Below are 22,106 nucleotides of genomic sequence, written 5' to 3' on the forward strand. Positions count from 1 at the left end.
ACTTTCTCACCCAAGCAAACCACTTGACTCCTGAGGGGGGAAAAAAAAGGGGAAAAAAAACCTTAACAAAACTGCAATAACCTCTGGCTTCAGTCACTCCTCACGTGTTGTTTTTTCATCCGCCATCAGTGCAACCCCAGAAGTCATGCAGGCATGCTATAAAAGGAGCAGAAGCATGATCTGTCAGGGTGATTTAGAGTCAGGTTACTAGGAAGGACTCCACTATAATCTTCCACACAGAGGGCGGAATAAAGAGCCACTATTCTAACCCAGTCCCTGACACCTGAACACACACAAGGCCAAGAGACCCTCGGATGCTCTTCGCCGTGGAAGGGGGAAATTGAGAGTAAGCGTCCACCTGAGACGTCCACACAGTGGCCTTACTGTCAGAAGAGCGGGTTGGTTTGCTGGGGCCCCAAGCATCCCGGGACCCTGCCCATATGTGGTGATGTGGTGAGGTCTTCGGGGCTGGCTGGGTCTGGCTCTGCCCTAGTTGGCAGTGGAAGATTAGGTCTGTCAGTCAGACTGACCGCCTGTCTGTCTGGCAGCCGTACAGAGATATGAACCAGCATGGCCGCACAGTACTGCATTGAGAAATTTACAAATTCTATTAAAATGCAAACGCACGTTATAAAAATGTGTGCATAAAAGGGAAATATGCATAACACATTTGCAGATGCTGACACTCATAATGAAAGCAGTCCAGAATTGTATAAGAGCCATGCAGTATGAGTTATCACATGGCATACTGGAGAAAGACTGCAGATGAAACACTTTCTGATCCTATCGCAGTACACTCTGTACCAGAAGGAAAAAGTACAGCCACGCAGTGGTGTTGTGATCAGGCTGCTGTGTGTTTTTTGGGTATATGCACCATCTGGTGGACAAGAAGAGAATCCATCAGCCCGCTAAATCCCCAAACACTAGTGTAAGTGTTTGGGGAGATTTAAAGGGCTCCCCAAACACTTGGGCAGTAGTTCTCGGCTGTGGGGTGGACTGGCTTTGATGTGCTGCTGGGGCATTAAAGGGACTGCAGGGCAGGAATGGCAGGTTAGTAATCATGTCTGTCTGCTAGCCTGCAGTGGTCATAGACGGACTTAATAACTAGGTTGGTGTTTGATGACCCAGATTAGGACCTTGAATATTCAAAAAAGCACGAGAGAGAGAGAGAGAGAAGAGGAAAGAGGAAGAATGAAACTGCTTGTTCGCTTGCGAGTGAGAAAAAGAGACAGAGACGGAGTCAGCCAGCTGCCCCCGCAAATGACACGTGAGTTCCACCCACTGAGTCAGATACAGAAGAGTGCCGTGACTACTAAGACTGGTTGTCAGGGAGATCCACTCTGTTTATCAATTAAAGACGTCCGTGTGAGAAATGCTCTGACCTCAAGAGCGAGCAACGCACCCAGAGTGGGAACGCTGGCATCTGAGTGAACAAAACAAGCCTTGCTCAACACAAGGGACAATCCACACTTCCTTACCGCAACATAACACAATCAATATGCTCTGCACACCACCGTGTCACAAATTCCTGTGAAAGAGGCGCACATATAAACACACACCCCTACTCTGACAAATTAAACTCACGACAGTGACTGCAGGTGAGCTTCGAATTATTCGGTCAGCTCCTAATAAGAAGAAGAAGCGTGCTGTCCACTTTCCTGCATGTTGGCCACTTTCTGGTTCCTGCTGCCAACTGGCCTGTTTAAATAATGGATCACGAGTAATTAGACTGCTGTCTCATACATTATTCACCTCTAGCAGGACAGGCAGACCACTCGCCTTCCCTCTCGCAGTCCTCCACCCACCAAGTTAAAAGCAATGGCTGTCAAACTACTGCAGATGTTGTCAGCAAAAACCTTGAATTTTCATGAACAGGAGGTCAAGAAAAGGTTTTGCATTAAAGATTCCCACCTGAGGATGCCGTCGGCTCTTTCTGTCAGGGTATAGAAGCGGTTTTTGGTTTTTTGCTGGACATCTTCTTACCTTGCTCGCGCTGCTGGTCTCTCTGCTCCATGGACACCAGTGCGGAGAAGTGCGCCTGATCGTAGGCCAGGACCAGTGGGGAGCAGTGACAGCGGCTCGGGGGCACCTCGAGGGGCAGATAGAGCCCTCCAAACGGGATGGGAGCAAACGCTGGAATTCAGAGAACCATATTTAGTTTCACTCTATCTCTTGAACTGCTGTACCACAGAGGAGCGAGTCGACATGCGTTCAAGTCTACCTTCTCCTCCCGAGTCTCTGAGCATTGTATCAGCCACCACTACAATTGGCCTGCGTAGCACGTGGGCCAGCACAAACACATGGAACTCCTCCAGACTCTCATAGACCGGATCCTCTGAGTTATCCACCCTGAAGGGAAAAAAACCCAAAAACATTACATTACACACTGCAACACTGTAGCAATTTCCTGCTTCTGTATTGAGGCCAGCCAAAATAGCAAATGTCTATGCCAATCATATGCCTAATCTGATCCTCTTGAATCCATTTCCCATTTGGCTCGCTTTAACAGACAGGACAACGATGCCCATCCTGTCATATATGTGTTTCAGTAAAAGAGAGCAGGAGAGGAAAACGAGAAAAGGGAAGGGAGAGCCATAGCTCTCAGGCATGCAGCCACCAGGGAACCAGAGGATGTACAACAATTAAGTTGTCAGCCACACAAACAGCCACGCTGCCAAATTCACTCTAATAAAGAGCCTCTTAATATGCGATCCCACTCATCCTATTTAGGGCCTCATCTCACACTAGGACCATCAAACATCCCTAACCTGATTACCGTATCACAGTCAACCTCAATGAGAGATTAAAAACACCAGATTAAATGAGGAAATGATTTCCTTTAACAGAAATTTTTCAGCACTGGACGGCATTGCACCAACATGAGGAATGACACAGAAAAACTGTGCTGTTTTCAGATGTCGCACTCACAAAGAAACAGTTTGCAAGGAGGTTTTTTTTTTGTTGTTGGTTTTTTTTACATTTCACTTTCAACTGAAACAAACGTTAGTGATGACGAGCACAGATAACCGCAGCCTCCTTAAATGGCACTGTATGTATTTCAGCAGACAGCGTGATGAGCCCGTCTGTCCGTCAGAGCGGTTTTCACTTCACTATAGCGAGCACCTACATGAGAAAGTATGTATGTTTATTTCAGTGAATATGGAAACAGAGACAAAACCACAAGTTTCTCTGCGTAGGAGGAGGAAACCAGAGTACGTTTCAAATCTGCCTCTGTAGCCTGAGATAAACCCTTCCTTACGCTTATTTATGCAGCTTTCTGCAGCTAAAAGTAACCCACAGCTCAGGGGAGGTTCACAGCTCAGATGATTAATACTGACGACAGCCAGTAGATGGCGCAGTTTCACGCGTTAGCTTCAGCAATGTTATTAAAGGGAGGAAGGTTCTGAAGAGAAACTGTCCAAGTGGAAACAATGAGTTTCCCTGACAAATTGATTTTACTGAGAAGGTCACTTTTGTTTTAGCTGTGGGCTTTGTGCAGCGCTTCACCACACAGGGTTAGGAAACAAAGGAGGAGGGTTGTAATGTAGGATTAAAACGGCACTGCTCGCTACTGCCTTTCCGTTTCATTCCGTTCATTTTATGCAGTGATTCAGGAGCAACTTTTGCTGAATTTTGGTCAGTGGTAATGTGTCTGGGAAATTGAATGCGCTTGTGGGCTCAATTGTAAGCCTGTACCCTCCACTGGTGTTCCCGTTTTTGCTGAGGTGAGTTCGAGGCTCGCTGGAGGCCAACTTTAGCAGTTCGTTCCACTCTTTCTCCCACTCCTCTTCGGTGTACACCAGCCCCGACTGCAGAAAAAAAAAAGCAAAGAAAAGGAAATTCTGATTAATATGCACATTGTTCACCCAGACAGTCCATTTTTTGCCATTGCTGCTTGCATTTGTGGACATTTTGTCATATTTCCACTGTTAATGAGTGTTTGGTAAAAGAGAAAGTCAGGAGATACGGGTAATTAGAGACAGGTGGCTGACATGAAACAATGCTCCGTGCCCAGACGCAAACCAGGACGCTGCGTTACATGAGATGCATCTTAGATCACTGGGCCACCAGGACGCCTTGGGCGTTTTTAAAACATGAGCATCTGGACTACTTCTTAGGGCTGAGCTATCTTTGGTGACACCGTTTTTTCTTTTAAAACTCTTTAATACATGAATATCATGAAAATGGAGGAAATGTAGAGGATTTGACAGTATTAGCGGCACTGCTACTAATGCACGCTTGCGATCGTGGAAAGATCATTTTTTATCAAAGCAAAAAAATCGAAAAGTGCAAAATCAGAGACTATTAACTGCAGCTCATCGAATGCTTGCTTGCTCATATGGATTTATTAATATGTCATTAATGAAAGAGGATGCGATGCATTTAGGAGTTTCAGTGTGTGAAGACTGACGCTCTCCCTACCTCCTTGTTCTGTTGCGTCTGCTGCCACCTCCATCTCCTCTTCAGAGCGTCTCTCTCCGCTCCGCTCTTCATCATGGTGTACAGAGACTTCCTCAGCATCAGGTCTCTGTCATGGAAGCCCCACATCCCTGATAAATGCACACACATGACATGTTGCTGAATGGTAGGACGGAGGAGATGAAACAATATGGCCATTACATACAAAACAAGATTATGTTGATAAATCATTCAGAGGTGTCCATGGCTTTTTATTAAAAATGTCCTTCATCACTCCTCAAACAGCCTCAGTTGTCTGACAGACACAGTAGATTGCATTAACTCCGGTGCGCCTAACCCTGTGCTGCTAGCAGTCCTCACACTGAGGAGTCAACCACCTCTTTCAGCAGATACCTGAATATGGTGTTGTCTCCTAAACCCTACGGCTGAAAGTCTCCTGCAGTGTATAGGTCACTTTCCTCCTTCCCTTCCTTGCTTCCTTGGCTTTCTCCAGTTCCATCTTTTGCAGACTATTCCTTATATTCATCAGCTGCTCTGCAGCACTGACATGGTTTTTAGATAGACATGACACCAGCTCGCACAGCTGATGCTTAGAGAAGCGCTCCATTATTACCGGGTTTTTGATTCAAGCGTAAATTATGAATAGTGAATAACTCACCCAACGAGGCAGCATGCAGGAGGCAGTTCCCATCCCCTGTGGTGGCCAGAGGGAGCAGCTTCTTGCAGCTGGTGCACATTGTAGACCACCAGTTCAGACGACCTGCGCACAACAGCGAGAGCAACATCAGGATGTCAGAAAATACACTTTTTAATTACATCACAGAGGCAAGAAAACACACAGTTTTTCCAACAAGCACAATTTGTTTCAAAACCAGCACGTCTCCCTAAAACAAGTTCCTCCTCAGCCCAACTTTTACAGTATCTACAGCTTTCCACTTCATCGTAGCCGTGCTTGCATCCCTGAGGGAGAGACGACTGTTTCACAGCCCTGGGCACCACACAGTGCTTTACTGCAGCTAGCCGCACTGCTCTGAGCCGGGGTGATCTGACTGCATCATTTATTTAACAACATTAAACACAGAAGAGCGTCTGAATGATTTACCCCTCAGTGTGGATGGGCTCAGAATGCAGATGTTTTCTCGATTTGCAGCTCCTGATTTTATTTCTCACAATAAATATTCGTTAATTGTCTAGAAAGTTGGACTAGCTAGACTTATCAGCGCTTTTTATGACGTTACATCAAAGAGTAATACATGTGCCCTGCACATGGAATATTACGGCTGAGAATCAACCACCCATGAAGAAAGGCTAATTAACAACTGGTTGTACTTTACTGTACCTTTTCCTAATTGCAGAGATATGCACTTTATAGTAGTGGCTAAGCTTTGGTACCCACAGTCTGCGATTTATAAAGTTTAGAGTAAATTTGCAGCAGTAAATCCTTCACTTTTTCACAAGAGATCAGATAAATCTTGTGTTTATCTAAATATTTAACTATAAAGAGACTGATTCTGTCCTATTTATGTGTTAACGGTTAATTGACCCAATATTTCTCTGGCTGAGTGTTCGCAGATCTTGAACAGAATCAAATTTAGGAGGTTTTACAGTCTCTGCAGTCCTGGTGTGGAAAAGTCTGCAGGAAGATTGGAAACTTCTCTAACTAGTTTCTCTCCGTAGTTCAAAGCGTCGGCTGGGATATGAATCCTTTGGGGTCCCGGATGCTTTGAATTAGCTGTTGTCATCTCCCTTCCAGATGATGCTGCTACTCTGATTTGCTCAGTCTCTCTGTCTTAATTTCAGTCTAGCCCTCTACATCTGTCTGCTTCACTGACTTTCAGAGCATTTTCTCACTGCTACTGCTTTGTTAGACGAACATTTTATTCTCACTAAACTGAGAATATGGGGAAAAGGACGTATCCCATATCAGTAGGAGCAGAAGGACTTTAAGTGAATGTATAACATCCTACAGTACTCACCAGCCTGCTCCAAAGCCATCATGGTTGACTGCTCTATCAGATCTCTTTCTATGAAGCTCCTAAAGTCTTCGCTGTAGACGCTGAGGTCCGGTAGCTGGAATGTGTAAATGGGCATCTCAAGAGGGAACTGCTCGCTGGTACACTCACTAGCCACCTGCAACCGTGCCAGGGAGACGATAGCAGAGCTGGCATGGGAGATTCCACGCGAGAGACGCTTCTCTGAAAGTGACAGACAAATGAAAAGTGAAGGGACGAGTGGAAAGCAAACTGAAAGATGAAAGAAAAAGATTCCTTCGGATCTTGGCGATGGTCACAAGGTGGCCTGGCTACCTTGTGCATTGTCCTCCTGCTTCTGTGCACACGGTCGGTCGATCTTGCTGACATGGGTGGGCGTGTCACGCGTCTCTGGCTGTTTGTAATAGCGGCCCTCGTTAAAGACCTGCGGCAGGTTGGCAGTGTGGACCTGTCTGAGCTCCTCGTAGTCATTTAGAGCAGCACTGAGGTCCCAGTTTTTACCTGGAGGACACACACACACACATTTTTTATTTTTTAAAAAAGGCTTTTCTCAAAGAAAAAAAAAGAGCCAACATTCACAGCAAGACACTCTTAACTACAGCTTACAGTAAACAGGGTTATCTCATGGTAAAAACGCTACCTATGCTACCTATTGTGGGAAGTAAAGGGAAACCCTGGGACAGAATGCAAAAAGCTGCTGAGTATGCTGCAGATAAGCCACATAAATCATTTAGCACAGATAAATTCCGGCAAATTCCTATATCTTAAAATTTTTAAAGAATGAGCTTCAGTTATAACGATACAACATCCATATGGAGCAAAGTCACACAGTGCTTTTGCCCGAGGAAAACACGCTGCTCCACGTAAAATACAGACTTGGATATTGAGGTTATAAAGACAGTGAAGGGAAGCAGATCCATTAACATTATGACAGCAGTATCCTGATGTGCAAGGAGGGACCCACAAAGAGACCCACACGCATACTGGCAACACATGCAGAGACACAGTTGTCTCCTCTGGGTGCTGTCTCTCTAACAGAAATCCCCTCAAGGCTTTAAAGACACGAGTCAAGTCTCAGTCTTATTATACCACAGTGTGATATTTTTTAACAATGCCATAGGAACTCTCTGCAAACCAGTCATTTCAAAACCCACGGGTGTGTCTTCGTGTAATCGGAGCATGTTCGTGAGTCAGAGTCCATTAATGGAATCCCTTTGTAAAAAACGACCTGCAGGAAGTTGTCCTCTCTTGCTGACTTCCAGACACGATGATTGCGAAGCGTCTGGATATGAGAACCGACACCACTAATCGCTGTCTCTCACATCAATCAATGCAAAGCTTATTTCGCTCTATGGATCTCGGTATCTTGAGCTACACAAATACAGGAATACAACTTATGGTCCAGCTGCACAGCCACTCAGCACCTAATGCACTGTCTTTAAAAGCTTCCACATTAGCCTGCTATTAACTTTGGTTTGGAAAGCACTGTTTCAATGCTTTCGTTTATAATGCCTGTCGTCTGCAAAAAAAACCAAAACAAAAACCCAAATAAATTCATGCAGTATGAACGTACATCCCAATCTGAATACAATAAAGGGCCCAAACCAATTCAACAGTGTAGATTCAGTACTTAAACAGGCCTCTAGGGGGAAGCACCACATGTGCTCTGTCATGTTTCTCTGTCTCTTCACACCAACTTGATTCAGACCGCAGGGTCACAGAGCAGCTGTTTGATTCAAGCCTCTAAAGCTAAGACAACATCAGACCAAAGCACAATACTGAAACAGCTCATCCAGGCTCTTGTCTGCCTTGTCTGAGTGCACTGTCTTGTTTGGTGTCTGTGAGTGTCACGTGTAGTCCACCGAGGTTAAGTGCCAAAACAGAATCAGGAAAAAACACTGACAGTAGCAGAGAATCGGACACTCAAAACTCTCCCTCTTCATCCGAAGAGATGAAACTGGATGTACTATATAGACCCAGACAAAAAAAAAAAAATTCCAGGACACACGCGTGCTGCCAGCACTCCACGAGGATTTCATCACCCTAATGGATGCCTGATTACTGTGGTGCACGCTTTTATTCCTGTAAAGCAGACAAGAATGCGTTTGCACTTATGGTTCAGCGTGCTTCGCTTTATGCTAAATTAGATGAAATCACAGAATTTCCTGTGGACGAACGAAGAGTAGAAACGCACAACATATATATCTACTGAAGCTGATTCAACCAGCAATAAATCAGCTTTCTGAGGCCGTGTGCACTTTGCTGTCCTTCTTTTTTTTTGGAGCTGCACCCAAGCTATACAAGTGCCAGTAACACTGTGCTCCTCAATGAGTTCCAATGAATGGGCACAAAGCTTTCTCTGGGGAGCGCCCTCGTAAAACTGTCACACTGGCCTCTAAATCAGCAAACTTGCTCTCCGACGCAGGCCCCTCTCCTCTCCGCCCGTCTTCTGTTTTCTTTATTTTCCGTTCCGCTTATTTCCTCTTCTCTGCTCATGGCATAACTGGGAGCAGCCGATCAAAACGATACATATAAATATTTCGATTTCGCAAGAAAAGAGCGCGTAGTCATCTCTTACCTTCCAGCAGGTCTCTTGCCAGACCTGGTTCTGCCCCGGTGGACCGAACAAAGTCTGACAGGACCGCGTCCATGTCCAGAGTCATGTGATCATGTGTGTGTGCTGCCCAAGGTGCAGCGGTGGCCTTGGTGGACGCCAGCCTTCACGTTCTCATCTGAGGTGGAATATGGAAAAAAAAAAGGCAAAGAAAAACACAAGCAGGTTTTAAACACACTGTTCAACAGCATCGGCCACACCTTTAAAAATGGATTCCTCACTAACCCCTTTGAGAAGAGACTGCCCCGCTGCCTCGTTTTAATCCTAGCCAGCAGCCCAAGCCAGCTTGTACTGGTGTGCAATGCTTTATAGAGCATAGTTCATAGTAATGTGAAGAGCACTCAACTCCCAGCACTCCTCCCAGCCTCTTCTAACAGTCACAACATAATAACCAGCATCACAGATGCAATATGAAAACCACAACCAGGACTCACCTGCTTATGCCCAAAGAATCTGGCCAACTGCCCATGAACATAACAACACTGAGCTTCTTCCTGCCACTGAGTGTCAACCTGTGGTCTTTGGGTATGATCCAGTATCTGAACACATCAATATACGGATATTATTGATGTAGACAGAGGAAGGATGACTATTAGAGTAGTTGTGTGATTCAGTGTGATGTTATTTAGTGTGATGGGATTTTTACATCATGGCAATAACACCCGAGCTCTAATCATCAACAAACATTGCCTTGTTAGGTCATAAATAACACAACTGCGCACGCGCACTCACTCCCTCGGTCTATGGAATGAATGAGTCCACGCATAGCTTTCATTCCCCTTTCTTCTGTGTGGGTGACGGGGAAGCTGAGCTCAGAGCATTGTCAGTGAAGAAACAAACACCTACAGGCTGGAGTTCTGACACCAGGCCTCTGTGTACTGACCAGAGGTTGGAGAACAGTTCAGATGTGAAACTTTGACCTTAAGAGGAGTGAGAGCCATCCAGATACTCTGCCCACGCATGAGAGAGGCAAGCAGGACAGAAGCGCTAGCTCCAAGTGCGCCACATGGACTGGACTTTCCATCAGGGTTCGGATAAGCCTTGTGGGCTGGCAGACACTCCCACTTCCGAGGTTACAGAAAACCAGTGAAATAATCAAAAAGCATAATGAGGGACAGCGGAATATCGTGGCATCTTTTGCTGAGCACTACAGAAATTTTTTTATTTCAAAGTGTCCCCTCAGTCAGTATTATCAGCACATGGAAATTAAAGGCACGAGACATAAAAGAATATAACTTGAGTGCTTTTTGATTGTTGGCATTAGATTTAGAAAAATCGTTCTTCAAGACCCAGCAACTTCAGTCTTTGTCATATGCATTATTAATGAGTTAAAGCTGCACTTAAGCTTTAGTTTAGCTGACCTACTTAGTGTGCATTGTGTTGAATGTAGATTATTGTACCGAGAGAAACAGGAAATGCAACATTTACAGTGTTCGACTGTGAACATTTATAATAAAGCTATGAGCCAACGTTTAGAATTTTGGCTTTTTACGTACTTGAAATTGGACATTTTCTTTTTTATAACCAACAGGCAAACTTTTTTATTTCAGCCATAAATGCCACTTGAACGCAGTCTGTGAGATATTTATCTTCTTTGAGGACTTAAGAGGCACCAATTGTGTGCGTAATTACACTCTAAGGGCTCAATATGGATTAATAGGCTGCCTATCAGGGTATCAATAACGCTTTGCAAAGGAAAAATCTTTGACGAACGGTGGAGAAGGAATGAGAGAGAGCGGATTCTTTAGAAGCCAGGGTCTCATCTTTTCCCATAAGAGCAGCACTACTGAGGTCATTTTCCCTGTGGGAGGTAATTATGACTCAAACACCCAAATGTATGCTTTTCTACTTGATGTAAAAACATGTGGGCCATAATAACTATAGGTCTATCTAGCTTCCTGTTAGTCACCAACTCTGTTGGCTTTTTCACACTTCTGCAAAATGTGAAGGCAAGTTGACAAATGCAGCAAAAGGACTGAAACTCAAATGCAACTTCTGTACCTCTCAGGGTCATTTTTGTAGAATATGGATGAACTACTTTGGAAAACTGACCAGTAACGTTTCCTTCAAACTGTAATATCCAGATATAGATCAGTGTAAATTCAGGAGTAAGCAGTTTTGGAATGTAAATGAGTACAATCATTTCGCTGCTGTTGTTAAACAGGTTTTTTTTCTCTTTACTTTACTTTGATTTATATCGTTATACAAACTGTAAAAAATGAGACTTGTAGTAGAGGTAGTACTTGGACGGTACTTCCCTGAAAACCTCCAAACCTGTGGAGATCTGTGCTCGCATAACAAAAAACCGAAGCTACACAAAAGTTAATGCAGAGCTTTGTGTACACTTTGTGATGACCATATATGTCTGACTCTGACCTAAGGAGACCCTCGCCTTTTTGCAGAAGCAGAAAGCACATCACTTCCAACACTTTTCTGTTAAGCGTTCTGTGTACACGTCTTACCATAAGTGTATAAAATGTGCCCTATTGTGACATTGTACACATCAAAGCGGTCAAGTTATCTCCAGCTTGATCAACTGCCATGAAACAGTAAAACACTACTTCCACGTTAAAGTGGATCTTACACGCCGTTTCTTATTTTCTTCCATAGATTTAGCATTACAGTGGTGGATAATCATGTTAAACATGGCCAAAGTTTCAAATACTGTGGTCAGCACTGGATAGGTAATCCCACAGTGTCAGAGAGATAATATTCCTTATACAATGATCTCAGGCACAGTTCTTGCTAAGAACTCAGAAGCCCCACCCACCTGCTTGTTTAAACCTTCTGTATGCAAGAGGCAGCCTATCAAAAGAAAGCTGGCTCAAGGTAGTGACATATAACATGCATAACTGTTCTGTTATTTACAGTTTTGATGGTGAGGCTTTTGCTCTGTGAAACGTGTGAATGGACGTCACACAGAGAAGGCTGGAAGTGAAATCAACTATAGTACCCATGCCCATCACTCAAGGAAACAAGATGCCCACTGCAGAAGTGCTGCTCACTGATGTGTTTTTGACAAAGTGGGTTTCTATGACAGCCACATCCAGCCAATGTTATTATTGTCATCTACCAGCTGAATGTGACAACACTGATGATGTGATGCAACTTTCTCTCTTTAGGTGGTGAAACATACATTCTGTATTTTCGCTGAGGGTTGTTGAGAAGCCATCTGATGACCCACAGAACCGCCAGGACCAGAGGGTGGGCTAGTCCATGACTTCAGAGGCAGCAGAGGAAAGGAAGACACTGGGGATGCAAAGAAGAGAATCCTGAAACACACAAAAAAACACTGAACATTAGCATCCAAAAAAAGCTTCAGTTGGCGAGTCTGTGGAGCAAACTCTGTGACAATCAGCACTTCTTGGTTTTCAAGTACTGCTCACAAAGGTGTTTTTAGGTTCATTATCATGCTGCAAAATGAATGCATCTCCACAAAGACGCAAACCTGTACACGTCTCTGATGACTGGAGTGCTACTTCTCTCTTGTCAAGGTGGAGTGGATTTGAAGCAGGTGGCCAACTCCAGAGAAGGCAAATAAATGAATAAATAAATCATTTTGCAAGAGTGGTGAAGTGGTTTAGAGACCACTACTCATTTTCCAAGACCACAACTAGACCATACTTTTGTTGATTTGGGGTCTTGCTATTTTCATTTTACAAATGTGGTTTGTGATAAAGTTGCTTTTCCACCTCTCTGTGACTAAAATGTGATTTAATTTTGTATTTACTTTACTTGTGATGCTTGTGCTTCGGACAGCTGACCCAGCATCCTTAAAAGTGCCATGCGCTGCCCACTTATGAACCTTAAGTCTAGCTACAAATGGGACCCATTTGCTAAGAGTAATGATCCACTTTCTGTCACTCTCACTTACTAACGCCTATCACAACACTAATTAGTTAACAAGGTTTGACTGGAATAACAGGTGAACAACGGCTACAAATTAATTCACTTAAACAAATCTCTAGCGACTTAATCAATGCTTGAGTGGCATCTGATTCTTTTTCATATGCACTGCATGTGCCCTGAACTTTTATAGACAACACCCAAGAGAGCTGCGTGTGAACGCCTAGCGGCAACTTCCAGGGCTGAAAAATAAAGCCAACATGAGTGCCAAAAACTTGAGGCTGAGTCTAAAAGTGAGTCAACTGCCAAACAAACAAACCAAACAAATTAAAATGCCCAATGTAACGCATACTTCTGGATACTGGAGTAAGAGGCGTGGTTGCTTTGATTGACAGGCGTCCTGGCTTTACTTGCACTAATTAAAGTCAGTGAACTGGACCTCTGTCGATGGTGTTGGTGCCCTTGGGAGCATTTTTAATGGAATTATCTGACACACGGCTTACTGAGCGGTGAAGCCTGTCCAAGTAGTTTGTGCTTCACCTTTCGAGAGTGAATTTCTAGTATTTTCCTCTGAATTACCTCTAATCACCACAGATGTTTCCCTGTGTGTTGTATCTGTGGAGTTTAGTTAAGCAGCTTGGTACACAGGCATGCTGGTGTTACCCTCCCAACATTAGCAGTTTAGTGTTGGGTTGCAGATGTGTGATTAGGCAATATAGCATATGTACACAAGAAGTGAGAGGACAGTAAGCAATAAGTCCCAGTTCAAATACAGCAGTGACTATTACGCTATCCTCCAATGGGTCACACCAACCAACGCCTCTCTCCACCCTTTCAGCACAGCACTGTGAAGTGCTGAGGAGTTAGTGTGAAAGCTAAGTGCTACTAAAATATCCTTCTGTGTCATGCATTATTCACATCAACAGAAGAAAGGTTTATAAACTCCATGTATCTTGTTTATTTGTACAAACTCAAAATTTGGTGAGAGCACTCTACATTACCTCGAAATCTGAGACAATCCTCACTTTTAGTTTGAACTTGAATTTTTAATAAAAGGCACGTTGACCTCAGGTTATATGGAATTACAGCATTTAAGACAGGTATTGAATATGTCACCAATTTTCTAAGTAAATATATTTCTAAATGTGCTATTGACATTAAATTCTCACCAGATGTTGATAACAACCCATCGACTCCACTCAAGCATAGAAATCAGACCATCAAACCACAGATCTGAGCTGGTATCATGACTTCCTGTGCCTTTTTGCATCACCCTTTATTCATGTGTTAAATACATTTTTCCTTTGTCATTTCTCATTGTTACACATACCTTAACTGGCCATCTATGGCTGCCCTCCAGGTTTGATTTCTTTGCATGTGTGAATTTGATGGGTTGTTACCAACATCTGTTGAGAATTTCATGCCAGTAGCACCTTTAGAAATACATTTGCTTAGAAAATTGGTGGCGTGTTCAATACTTATTTTGCTCAGTGTATATGGTTTGAAAAGAGGAGTCAAAGGAGCCATCTATGTCCACTGTGAACGACCCTCTTTGAACAGAGGTGGTGGCTTATGACACCAACTGTCTGCCATCTATAATCAAGTTTTGAGATCCCTTCCCAGACGCCTTGACGCCCACTCACATCCTGGGCCTTTTGACATCAGGAAATCACATGATAGGGTGGGGCTAGGTTTCACAATGAGTTCACCTGAAACCTTGGGTGATTGTGACCTACACCCGTTTTCACACCTTGGCTCGTGTTATTAGTTAGAGGATTGTTAGCGGGTCTATTTCCCTCTTGGGGGGACACTCCCATAGGGCATATATCTGGGACTCTCTAACATTTAACCTTAGAACTGAAGAAGGTGAAGCATCGTCAAGCAACTTAAAGAAGTCCAGATGTTTTCTTTAAACAATAAAGAAAGAAAGAAATCCAATAACCTGGATGACTGCGAACCTTCACAGACAGTGTATATTAGACTTGTTAACAGTCACTCTCAAAGGTTCATGCTGGATCCTGACTAACTTTCAATAAAAGTGCACACTTTTGACCAAATGAATTACCACCTCTCCAATCTAGTGCACTCCAGAGGGGTTCATCTGCCATTTACGATTAATAGTTCAAAATGTAAGTGTTAAAATTTGGAGTTGCTAAAAAACACTTAGGTATTAGGAGCCCACAAACAGGCCATCAGTCTTACGATGAATGAATGGTGAAATGCTTTGCCGCCTCAGCTCCAGCTTTCCTTTGTTTATAATTCTTTTACTGGTGGATTGGTGACACTGACAGGGGAAAAAAAATCATTTTTGTCTAAGTAGATGTTCTTCTCTTTCACATCTGACTATGGGAAGCGTCGTATGGCATGACCAATCAAAGAAGGTGCTTCCCATAGATAAAAAAAAAAATCTCACTTGAATTTCAGAGAACTAGGGTTAGCCTGGTAACCTTAGAAAGCTTTATTTTAATAATATGCAATAATATTTTACAGTATTATTATAGCTGTTAATTCATGTCCAGAATATGTCTTTCATTTCTAAATCTACTGAGAGGTTAAAAAAAATAATTTTCATAGTTTCCAAAAGAAGCTCATCAGTCCCAATATATGTTGAGTACATGCTGAACTTTTGACGCCTGCTAATAAGTACCCTTTTATGCCAGTACTCTATATATCTGTCTCAGAGAGAAACTCGCTTGCTGCAAGCTGTATGTTCTGTAACTTTGATGTTGTGGTCTGAACACTTCTACTTGCAGACTAGAAGTGAAAAAAAAAAAAAGTGTGGTCTTGCAACCGCCACTATCTCATTTTAACTTAAGTGTTTGTGTTCACTCTCCCTTAACTTTCGAGTAGCAGACAGATACACAAATAACAGAATAGAGTCAAAGTGTGTATTTTAACTGCATTTACAAAACAAAATTAATTAGATATAGAGTTTAGCTCAGTTACAAGTTTTGATAGACAACAACTTAAATTGAAATAAAAGGCGAGTTGACGGATCCACCCTACAGAGAGTAATTCGTTCCTAATGTTTATAACTGAAATACCAAAGATGCTTTTTATTGGGTGGCATTTAAGATGATTTATTGAACTATACACCACCAGTAAATAAAGCTACCTGCGTGAATCCTTTACTTAACGGCCCTTATAGCCACTGAATTATAATGAACCTTTTAAGAAATGCGGCATTATTTTTGAACTTATTTTTTTACCTCAACACTAAGCTAATACTCACACTCGGGGTCCCACCCACTACTTCCGTTGATATGTTCAACACTGCGTATTGGGTGATTAAAATGTGTGAAGTTAGGTAACTGTGAGTGAATCTAAAAAAAAAAAAAAAAAAACACCTAAGGAAAAAGTGCAGCTCACTCTTTGCGAATAGTTAAATGGACAGGAAAAATCAATTCAACGCAATTTGTTCCACACAGATTATTTGTCATCTATTAAAGATGTCATTTTCCATAAATTACGCCATTATGTGAAAATGTGCCACCGGCCTCTTTTCTTTCCATGATGTGCATGTGTATGTAGCCATTTTACAGCGAGAGGATGAGTTATAGCTGAGATAATTGTCTCCATAGTGAGCGCTGATCGCCCACGTGCAAGGCTGATACACAGCAGGTGGGAGGTGAACATACTGTACAAACACTCACACTCTACTCTTTGCACTGCATCTGCTCCATAACTGGAAAATAGCCAGGCAGCAAACCCTATATGAGGTCAGCAGCAGTGCATGCATGTGCAGTTATGCTCTCAAACAGGATTTTCAAAAGCCTGCCCCTGTTTTGATTTAGATTTCCAGCTTTTGCAAATGTGATTTAATGTAGCTGTCAGATTACACAACCAATTGGTTACATGCTTTGCAAACTGTTAGATTTCATTAATTTTCAGTATGTTCATGGGTTACATGGCCATAAAAATGCCCTGTCTGCTTCCACTTTGGATTTTGATTGCCTCCTCCTTACAGCATGCTTTCCACAACCACCAAGCACTGCTTCTAATCAGAGGAGAGCAAACACACATACGGTATACTATTCAGAGGAGGGAACAAAAAAATACACATTACGCAAGAAATACTCTATTTTGGTCCATTGATGGCATTGTCACTGGAAAAAATTGTGTATATAAGTGGTAAAAAGAAAGAAACCTTTGTAAAGCTCTGATTTCACAATCCAGTACCTACCAGTGACACTAGATGAATGTCAGTAATTTTTATAAGCTGCTTATTATTACATCCAAAGAAATAATTTAGCATCATGTGAAACTACATTGAAGAGAACTACACAGTTTTGTATTACAACAGAAAATACTGTGCACTCGGCAGAATTGTAGCACAAAGCTGTCAATTTCCCATTAATTTCAAATATTAAATATTAAGACTTTATGTTTATCTCTCAGAAGAAGACAGAAGACACACACACGCACACAAAGTCCAGGTCTGGTGCATGTTTTAACAAATTTTGCTCTTTAAAACAACATATAAACATCAGTATCCAAATTATCTGATGGCACTCTGGCTCAGCAGGAAGACTGGCGTGTCTTTCATTACTTCTCCATACTCCAAATGTAGCTTGGTTTGATCTGATTGGGCTGATCTGAAACATTCTCCTCTGAGAAGGTGATTCACGCCGCCATGTCACACATCACCAGCCTTCAGCTAGCTATGAGAAACAACCAGTTTTGCCTTCTCAGTTCATCGCCACCTACTAGAAAACCAAAAAAGGGGGAAAAGATTCCAATCTTTTTAATTAAAATTATCAAATTTCCCCATTGATGCATTATATCAATATCATCCTTTTGAGATTCACAAGTTAGTTAAAACTGCAAAGCCATAATTTCACGTCACACCTCCACACAGATCAACACTTGTCACATAGCTGTGTCTGAGTGTGCATGGGTCTGCGGTAGGGCTGCCACAAACGATTATTTTGATAGTCGACTAGTCACCGATTATTTTTGCGATTAGTAGACTAATCAAATCATGCATCCATTGGACGTAAAACATACAGCTTATTGCACTAGCATGCATCTGCTCTTATATAATGATCATTAGCTTACAGCTTGAAGTGTTTAAGGTATGTGCTAACTAAAAATAAAGACAAGATGATAGTTTATTAAACTTGTTATTAAATTTGCAGATTGTCTCGGTGGAGTTTAATATACTCAGCCGTCTGCTCCTTGCTCCCTAATATATAACAGGACATTGGAGTAAATTCTCGATCATTTCACATTTCTGTTTAATCAGTTTTCTGCTTGACGTTTATTCAGCGGTGTAAAAACTATAACTTTAATCTCAGCCCAACCGATTTACTCAGGAACAAATAAAACACTAAAAAAAGCCAAAAAATAACATTTTTAAGTTATCTAAGTGACTCCTATATCATGTTTAACCTGAGTAGCGAAAGACGGTGGGAGGTCTGAAAACAATGTGCCGGGAGTTCGGTGTTCTCACCGGCTCTAGTGAGCCTTGAACCCCCGACTAGCTACCGAGCTGGTGGGTAACAGACGTCTTCGAAAACGTCAGAGCACTTTTGCAAATGTGTGGTGTCTTGATAAACTGAGCAGATATTTGAGGTTTACACAGCTACATTCTCGCCTTAAAATATCTTAAAAGTTTATTTTGTGACCCAGAAAGAGTTATATTAAAACTAAGTAGCTGCCGCCATTGTTGGAAACTGGAATTGGCTGAGCCATGCTATGAATTCTGGGATAGGTTGGGCCACGAAGGATACACCCGACCCATCCTTCAAATCTGGGGAAAAGGAGGACGCATTTATCGGACGCATTTGTCAGAGTCTTTGAATTCGGACAGCCTTCGTTGTGTTGCTGTGACGTAATCGGCCTACAAATGCGGCCTCTGAAGGATGCGGCCCCTGAATTTGGACACAACTATGATATCGGAGACTGCTTCTTCTTCTTCTTCTTCAGTGTTTAACGGCAGCTGGCATCCTTGTAGATGCATTTCTGTCATCTTCTTTTTCAGTCCGTTATAACATTCTTAAATCCTACTACTTCTTCCTGCATCTTTCAGGATCTTACAAAGCTTCAAACGACGTGTCGACTATTAAATTAGCCATCGACGATTTTGATAGTTGACGTAATCATGACTAGTCAACTAATCGTGGCAGCCCTAGTCTGCACCACACAAGCTTATGCCTTGTCTTCTGTATGATTTGGACTTCATGTGTGCATGTAAATATTCGTGTGTGCGTATGTGTAGTTTTTAAGCTTGACATGATGAATGAGAGATAGATCACACTGTAAGAGTGCAGATTTTCTCAGAGTAGAAACTTGTCAGTCACAACGTAGACCTGTCCTGAAGCCCACCGTACCTTATCCACTTCTCACTCTTGGGATCTTAATTAATAAAATGACCATCACGTTGGTACAGCTGAAAACTAGACATTAAACTCATCAGGAAAATATTTACTGAAGACACGGATCAAGGGAGTTAAGGCCAAACCATTAGAAAGAAGGTAGGATTAAGGCATGTTTTGTATAAACAGCCAAAGTTAAGAGAGCAAAGTGTCTGAGCAATGTTTTTCACCTACTTTCTCACCAGCTCTGCTCTTTCCCTCTTCTCCGTCACGTTTGTGTCAGCACCTAACACTCTCTATTTTACCGACTGAGCTACTCTCTGTGCACTGTTGCTTTACCCTAATAACGTTATCCATCTTAGGATCCTGAGGTCTAAAGTCATTAGAGTTAACGTCACTGGACTTTTATTTGCACATTTGGCATCTGCTAACTTTCCCGAAGCAGCAGATGCCGAAAGTGCAAACAAAAGAGTTTGCAACCTCACAGAGAGAGGAATCGAGAGCACGCCAGGCGTTGTCCTAGTCGACCCACGGCCCACCTCTGCAGCGCTTCTGCATAGTTGCTCCTCATTAGTGCAGAATTTGGGCTAAACACTATAATATTGCTGTGGTAACTTCCCAAAATAAAAGTGCTAGAATATTTTTTGGTCCTTTTGTCTTTTTTTTGGTAAGACAATCTAGCTCATAAAGGAAAGTGAGGGAGAGAGTGAGGGGGCAAAGACACACAGAAAACAACCCAGGGTGCACTCAAAGGAGGCTGCAGGAGGGGCTCGGCTTCGCTATAGGGATACCTGTAAAGGTGCTAGATTTATGAGATCTTAATTATGCACTACCTACAATCCTGCACTTATATTCATGCATCAACTACAAAAGCATATTTACATGTAGTTTTCATGTGGACGTGTCAATATTGAGGTAAAGACAAGTAATTCTTCACTGTCAAAGCAATGGTGTTTGCAACTAAGCTATCATTAGCTAGCTATCTAAGGCCTCAGTCTCACAGGCCGAAAGAACAATCAGTAACCTACTGACATGCTCTAGTTGGTAGGAAAAATGTGTATTCTCCATCCAGTTGGCCAGTGGTTGCTGGCTGTCACTGGGGCAACCAAGCAACCTCTAGGAATCACTTAGCAATTGGAATCCATGCTTTCCCCAATGAGCAGTGGTTACCAGGGGGATCCCTGACTGTTCTCTGAGCTTGCGTGACTGGTGCTTTAGCAAACAGTTTCATAGCTATTTCCAGCAACCACTCCAGAATCAGTTGGGGAATACTCACTTCCTTTAGCCATGTGTGACAGGGACCTATCACCGATCCATCAGCTACCAGTTTCAGGGTCACTATAGTCAGCCCTGTTGGCCAGTACTGACAAGGCAGTAGCAGTACATCTGATACATTCTCCTCTTAGAAATTGATTTATGGCACCAGGTCACACATCACCAGCCTTCACCTAGCTATGACAAAAATCATCGCCTTAACATTGGTTTCCACCTAATACGAAAAGAATTCAACATTTTTAGTCTGATGATGGTGGATGAAACCTTTTTATAAAGACTTGGTGTGACATGGTGACAATCTACTGCTAAACTTGCCAATGGCAGAACATCTGGTGTCAGTCTTCAACCCAACGCCAGCATGAGAGGAGACTGTTTTTCCTTTTCTTTTCTCTTTATAAATGTACATATAAATGATCAACTTTGATTTACAATTTCTTCTGATCTGATTTTTGTTTTTCTGCTGATTGCTCATTGTGCGATGTGTCTTCTTGTTAAAGAAAACTGACTGATTGGCTCAAACAAAGATTTTTGGTCGATAAACATTTGTTACTGTTGCAAAGAAAATGACATTCATAAATAAATAACGATGCAATCACAGAGGCTGACTCAGCGCATTCTGCTCATAAACAACCTGTTCACTATATAGTTTCCCATCAGTATACTAGTTCAGTGTCAGCAGAACATCTGAAACCTAAAACCTGAGCCTGGTTTATAAAACAGTGGCATGAGACCCATGCATCACGGTTGGATGGAAGATGTGGGCTCGTTGTTTAAACACAAATTGAATCAAATCAGCCTTCGAAGTGTACAATCCCTCCGCTAGTGGATGGAATATTTTGGATTCTTCAAGGCAAGCAGGGAATAAAATCTTATATTCTGGCTCGCAGAAGCGGCTTCCTCAAGCCAACTGTGGCTTCATCACCAGCGTGTGAGCTGAGCTGCAGTTAGCAGTTTCAGGAACCGACAGGCCCAAACTGCTGCGCTCAACACTGGTAGATAAACACCCTATGATCCCCCTCTCTGGAGTTCATGAGTGTGTGTGAATACAAAATATGCACACGTTTTCCTGTTTGTGTGGAACACTGTGGCATGTTCACTCAGTGTTCCCTCAGCGTGTTTACCAATCTCAAAGCTAACGGAGCAAGTGCTTCCACAAAGGGCTGCCAAAACACAGAAGACAGCTAATAAAGGATGGCATTCATTCTAACCCAGTACTTATTCACATGCCTGTGCACAGCAAAATGTCAAGCCACCCTCTCAGTTATGGTCTGAGAGAAACACAAAAACAAGCCCGTTATTTTTGCAACAATGGACACAGCTCAGACATTTTAATATACTACAAGATGAAAACAGCAAAAGCAAACAACAACAGCAACAGCTATTATTGATGAAGCCAATACATAAATGCACAGACTGGCAAAATACAGTAATGGAAAAACATTTAACTCGGGGTAATTATATGTCGGAGAAACAAATGAGCACAGCTCCAGGAAAATAGTTCATTTCCACCTTGCATCGGTACCGAATAATCAACGCAGTCCATTAGCATGCTTCAAAATTACAATGCACACATTCCTAGCATGGGAAATGCATGTAATGGGATATTATAATGTCTTGCCAAGCTAAACACTAAGCACTTTCACT

The 22,106-nt window shown here is 42.6% G+C and overlaps 1 protein-coding gene across 1 annotated transcript in view; it reads right to left on the minus strand.

Annotated features, from left to right (window-relative positions):
- Nucleotides 1-22,106, minus strand: part of otud7a (OTU deubiquitinase 7A) — a 51,310-nt gene that overhangs the window by 19,115 nt on the left and 10,089 nt on the right. Inside the window, exons 2-10 of the mRNA XM_085167797.1 lie at nt 12,161-12,296; nt 8,989-9,142; nt 6,726-6,911; nt 6,396-6,614; nt 5,078-5,179; nt 4,423-4,550; nt 3,697-3,809; nt 2,222-2,349; nt 1,984-2,133 (exon numbers count right to left, since the gene is read on the minus strand). Of these exons, the coding sequence (XP_085023923.1) occupies nt 1,984-2,133; nt 2,222-2,349; nt 3,697-3,809; nt 4,423-4,550; nt 5,078-5,179; nt 6,396-6,614; nt 6,726-6,911; nt 8,989-9,073 (1,111 nt within the window). The 5' untranslated portion in view covers nt 9,074-9,142; nt 12,161-12,296. The remainder of the gene's footprint in view (nt 1-1,983; nt 2,134-2,221; nt 2,350-3,696; nt 3,810-4,422; nt 4,551-5,077; nt 5,180-6,395; nt 6,615-6,725; nt 6,912-8,988; nt 9,143-12,160; nt 12,297-22,106) is intronic.

This window comes from Neolamprologus multifasciatus, chromosome 7 (assembly GCF_963576455.1).
Source record: "Neolamprologus multifasciatus chromosome 7, fNeoMul1.2, whole genome shotgun sequence".
Lineage (NCBI taxonomy): Eukaryota > Metazoa > Chordata > Actinopteri > Cichliformes > Cichlidae > Neolamprologus > Neolamprologus multifasciatus.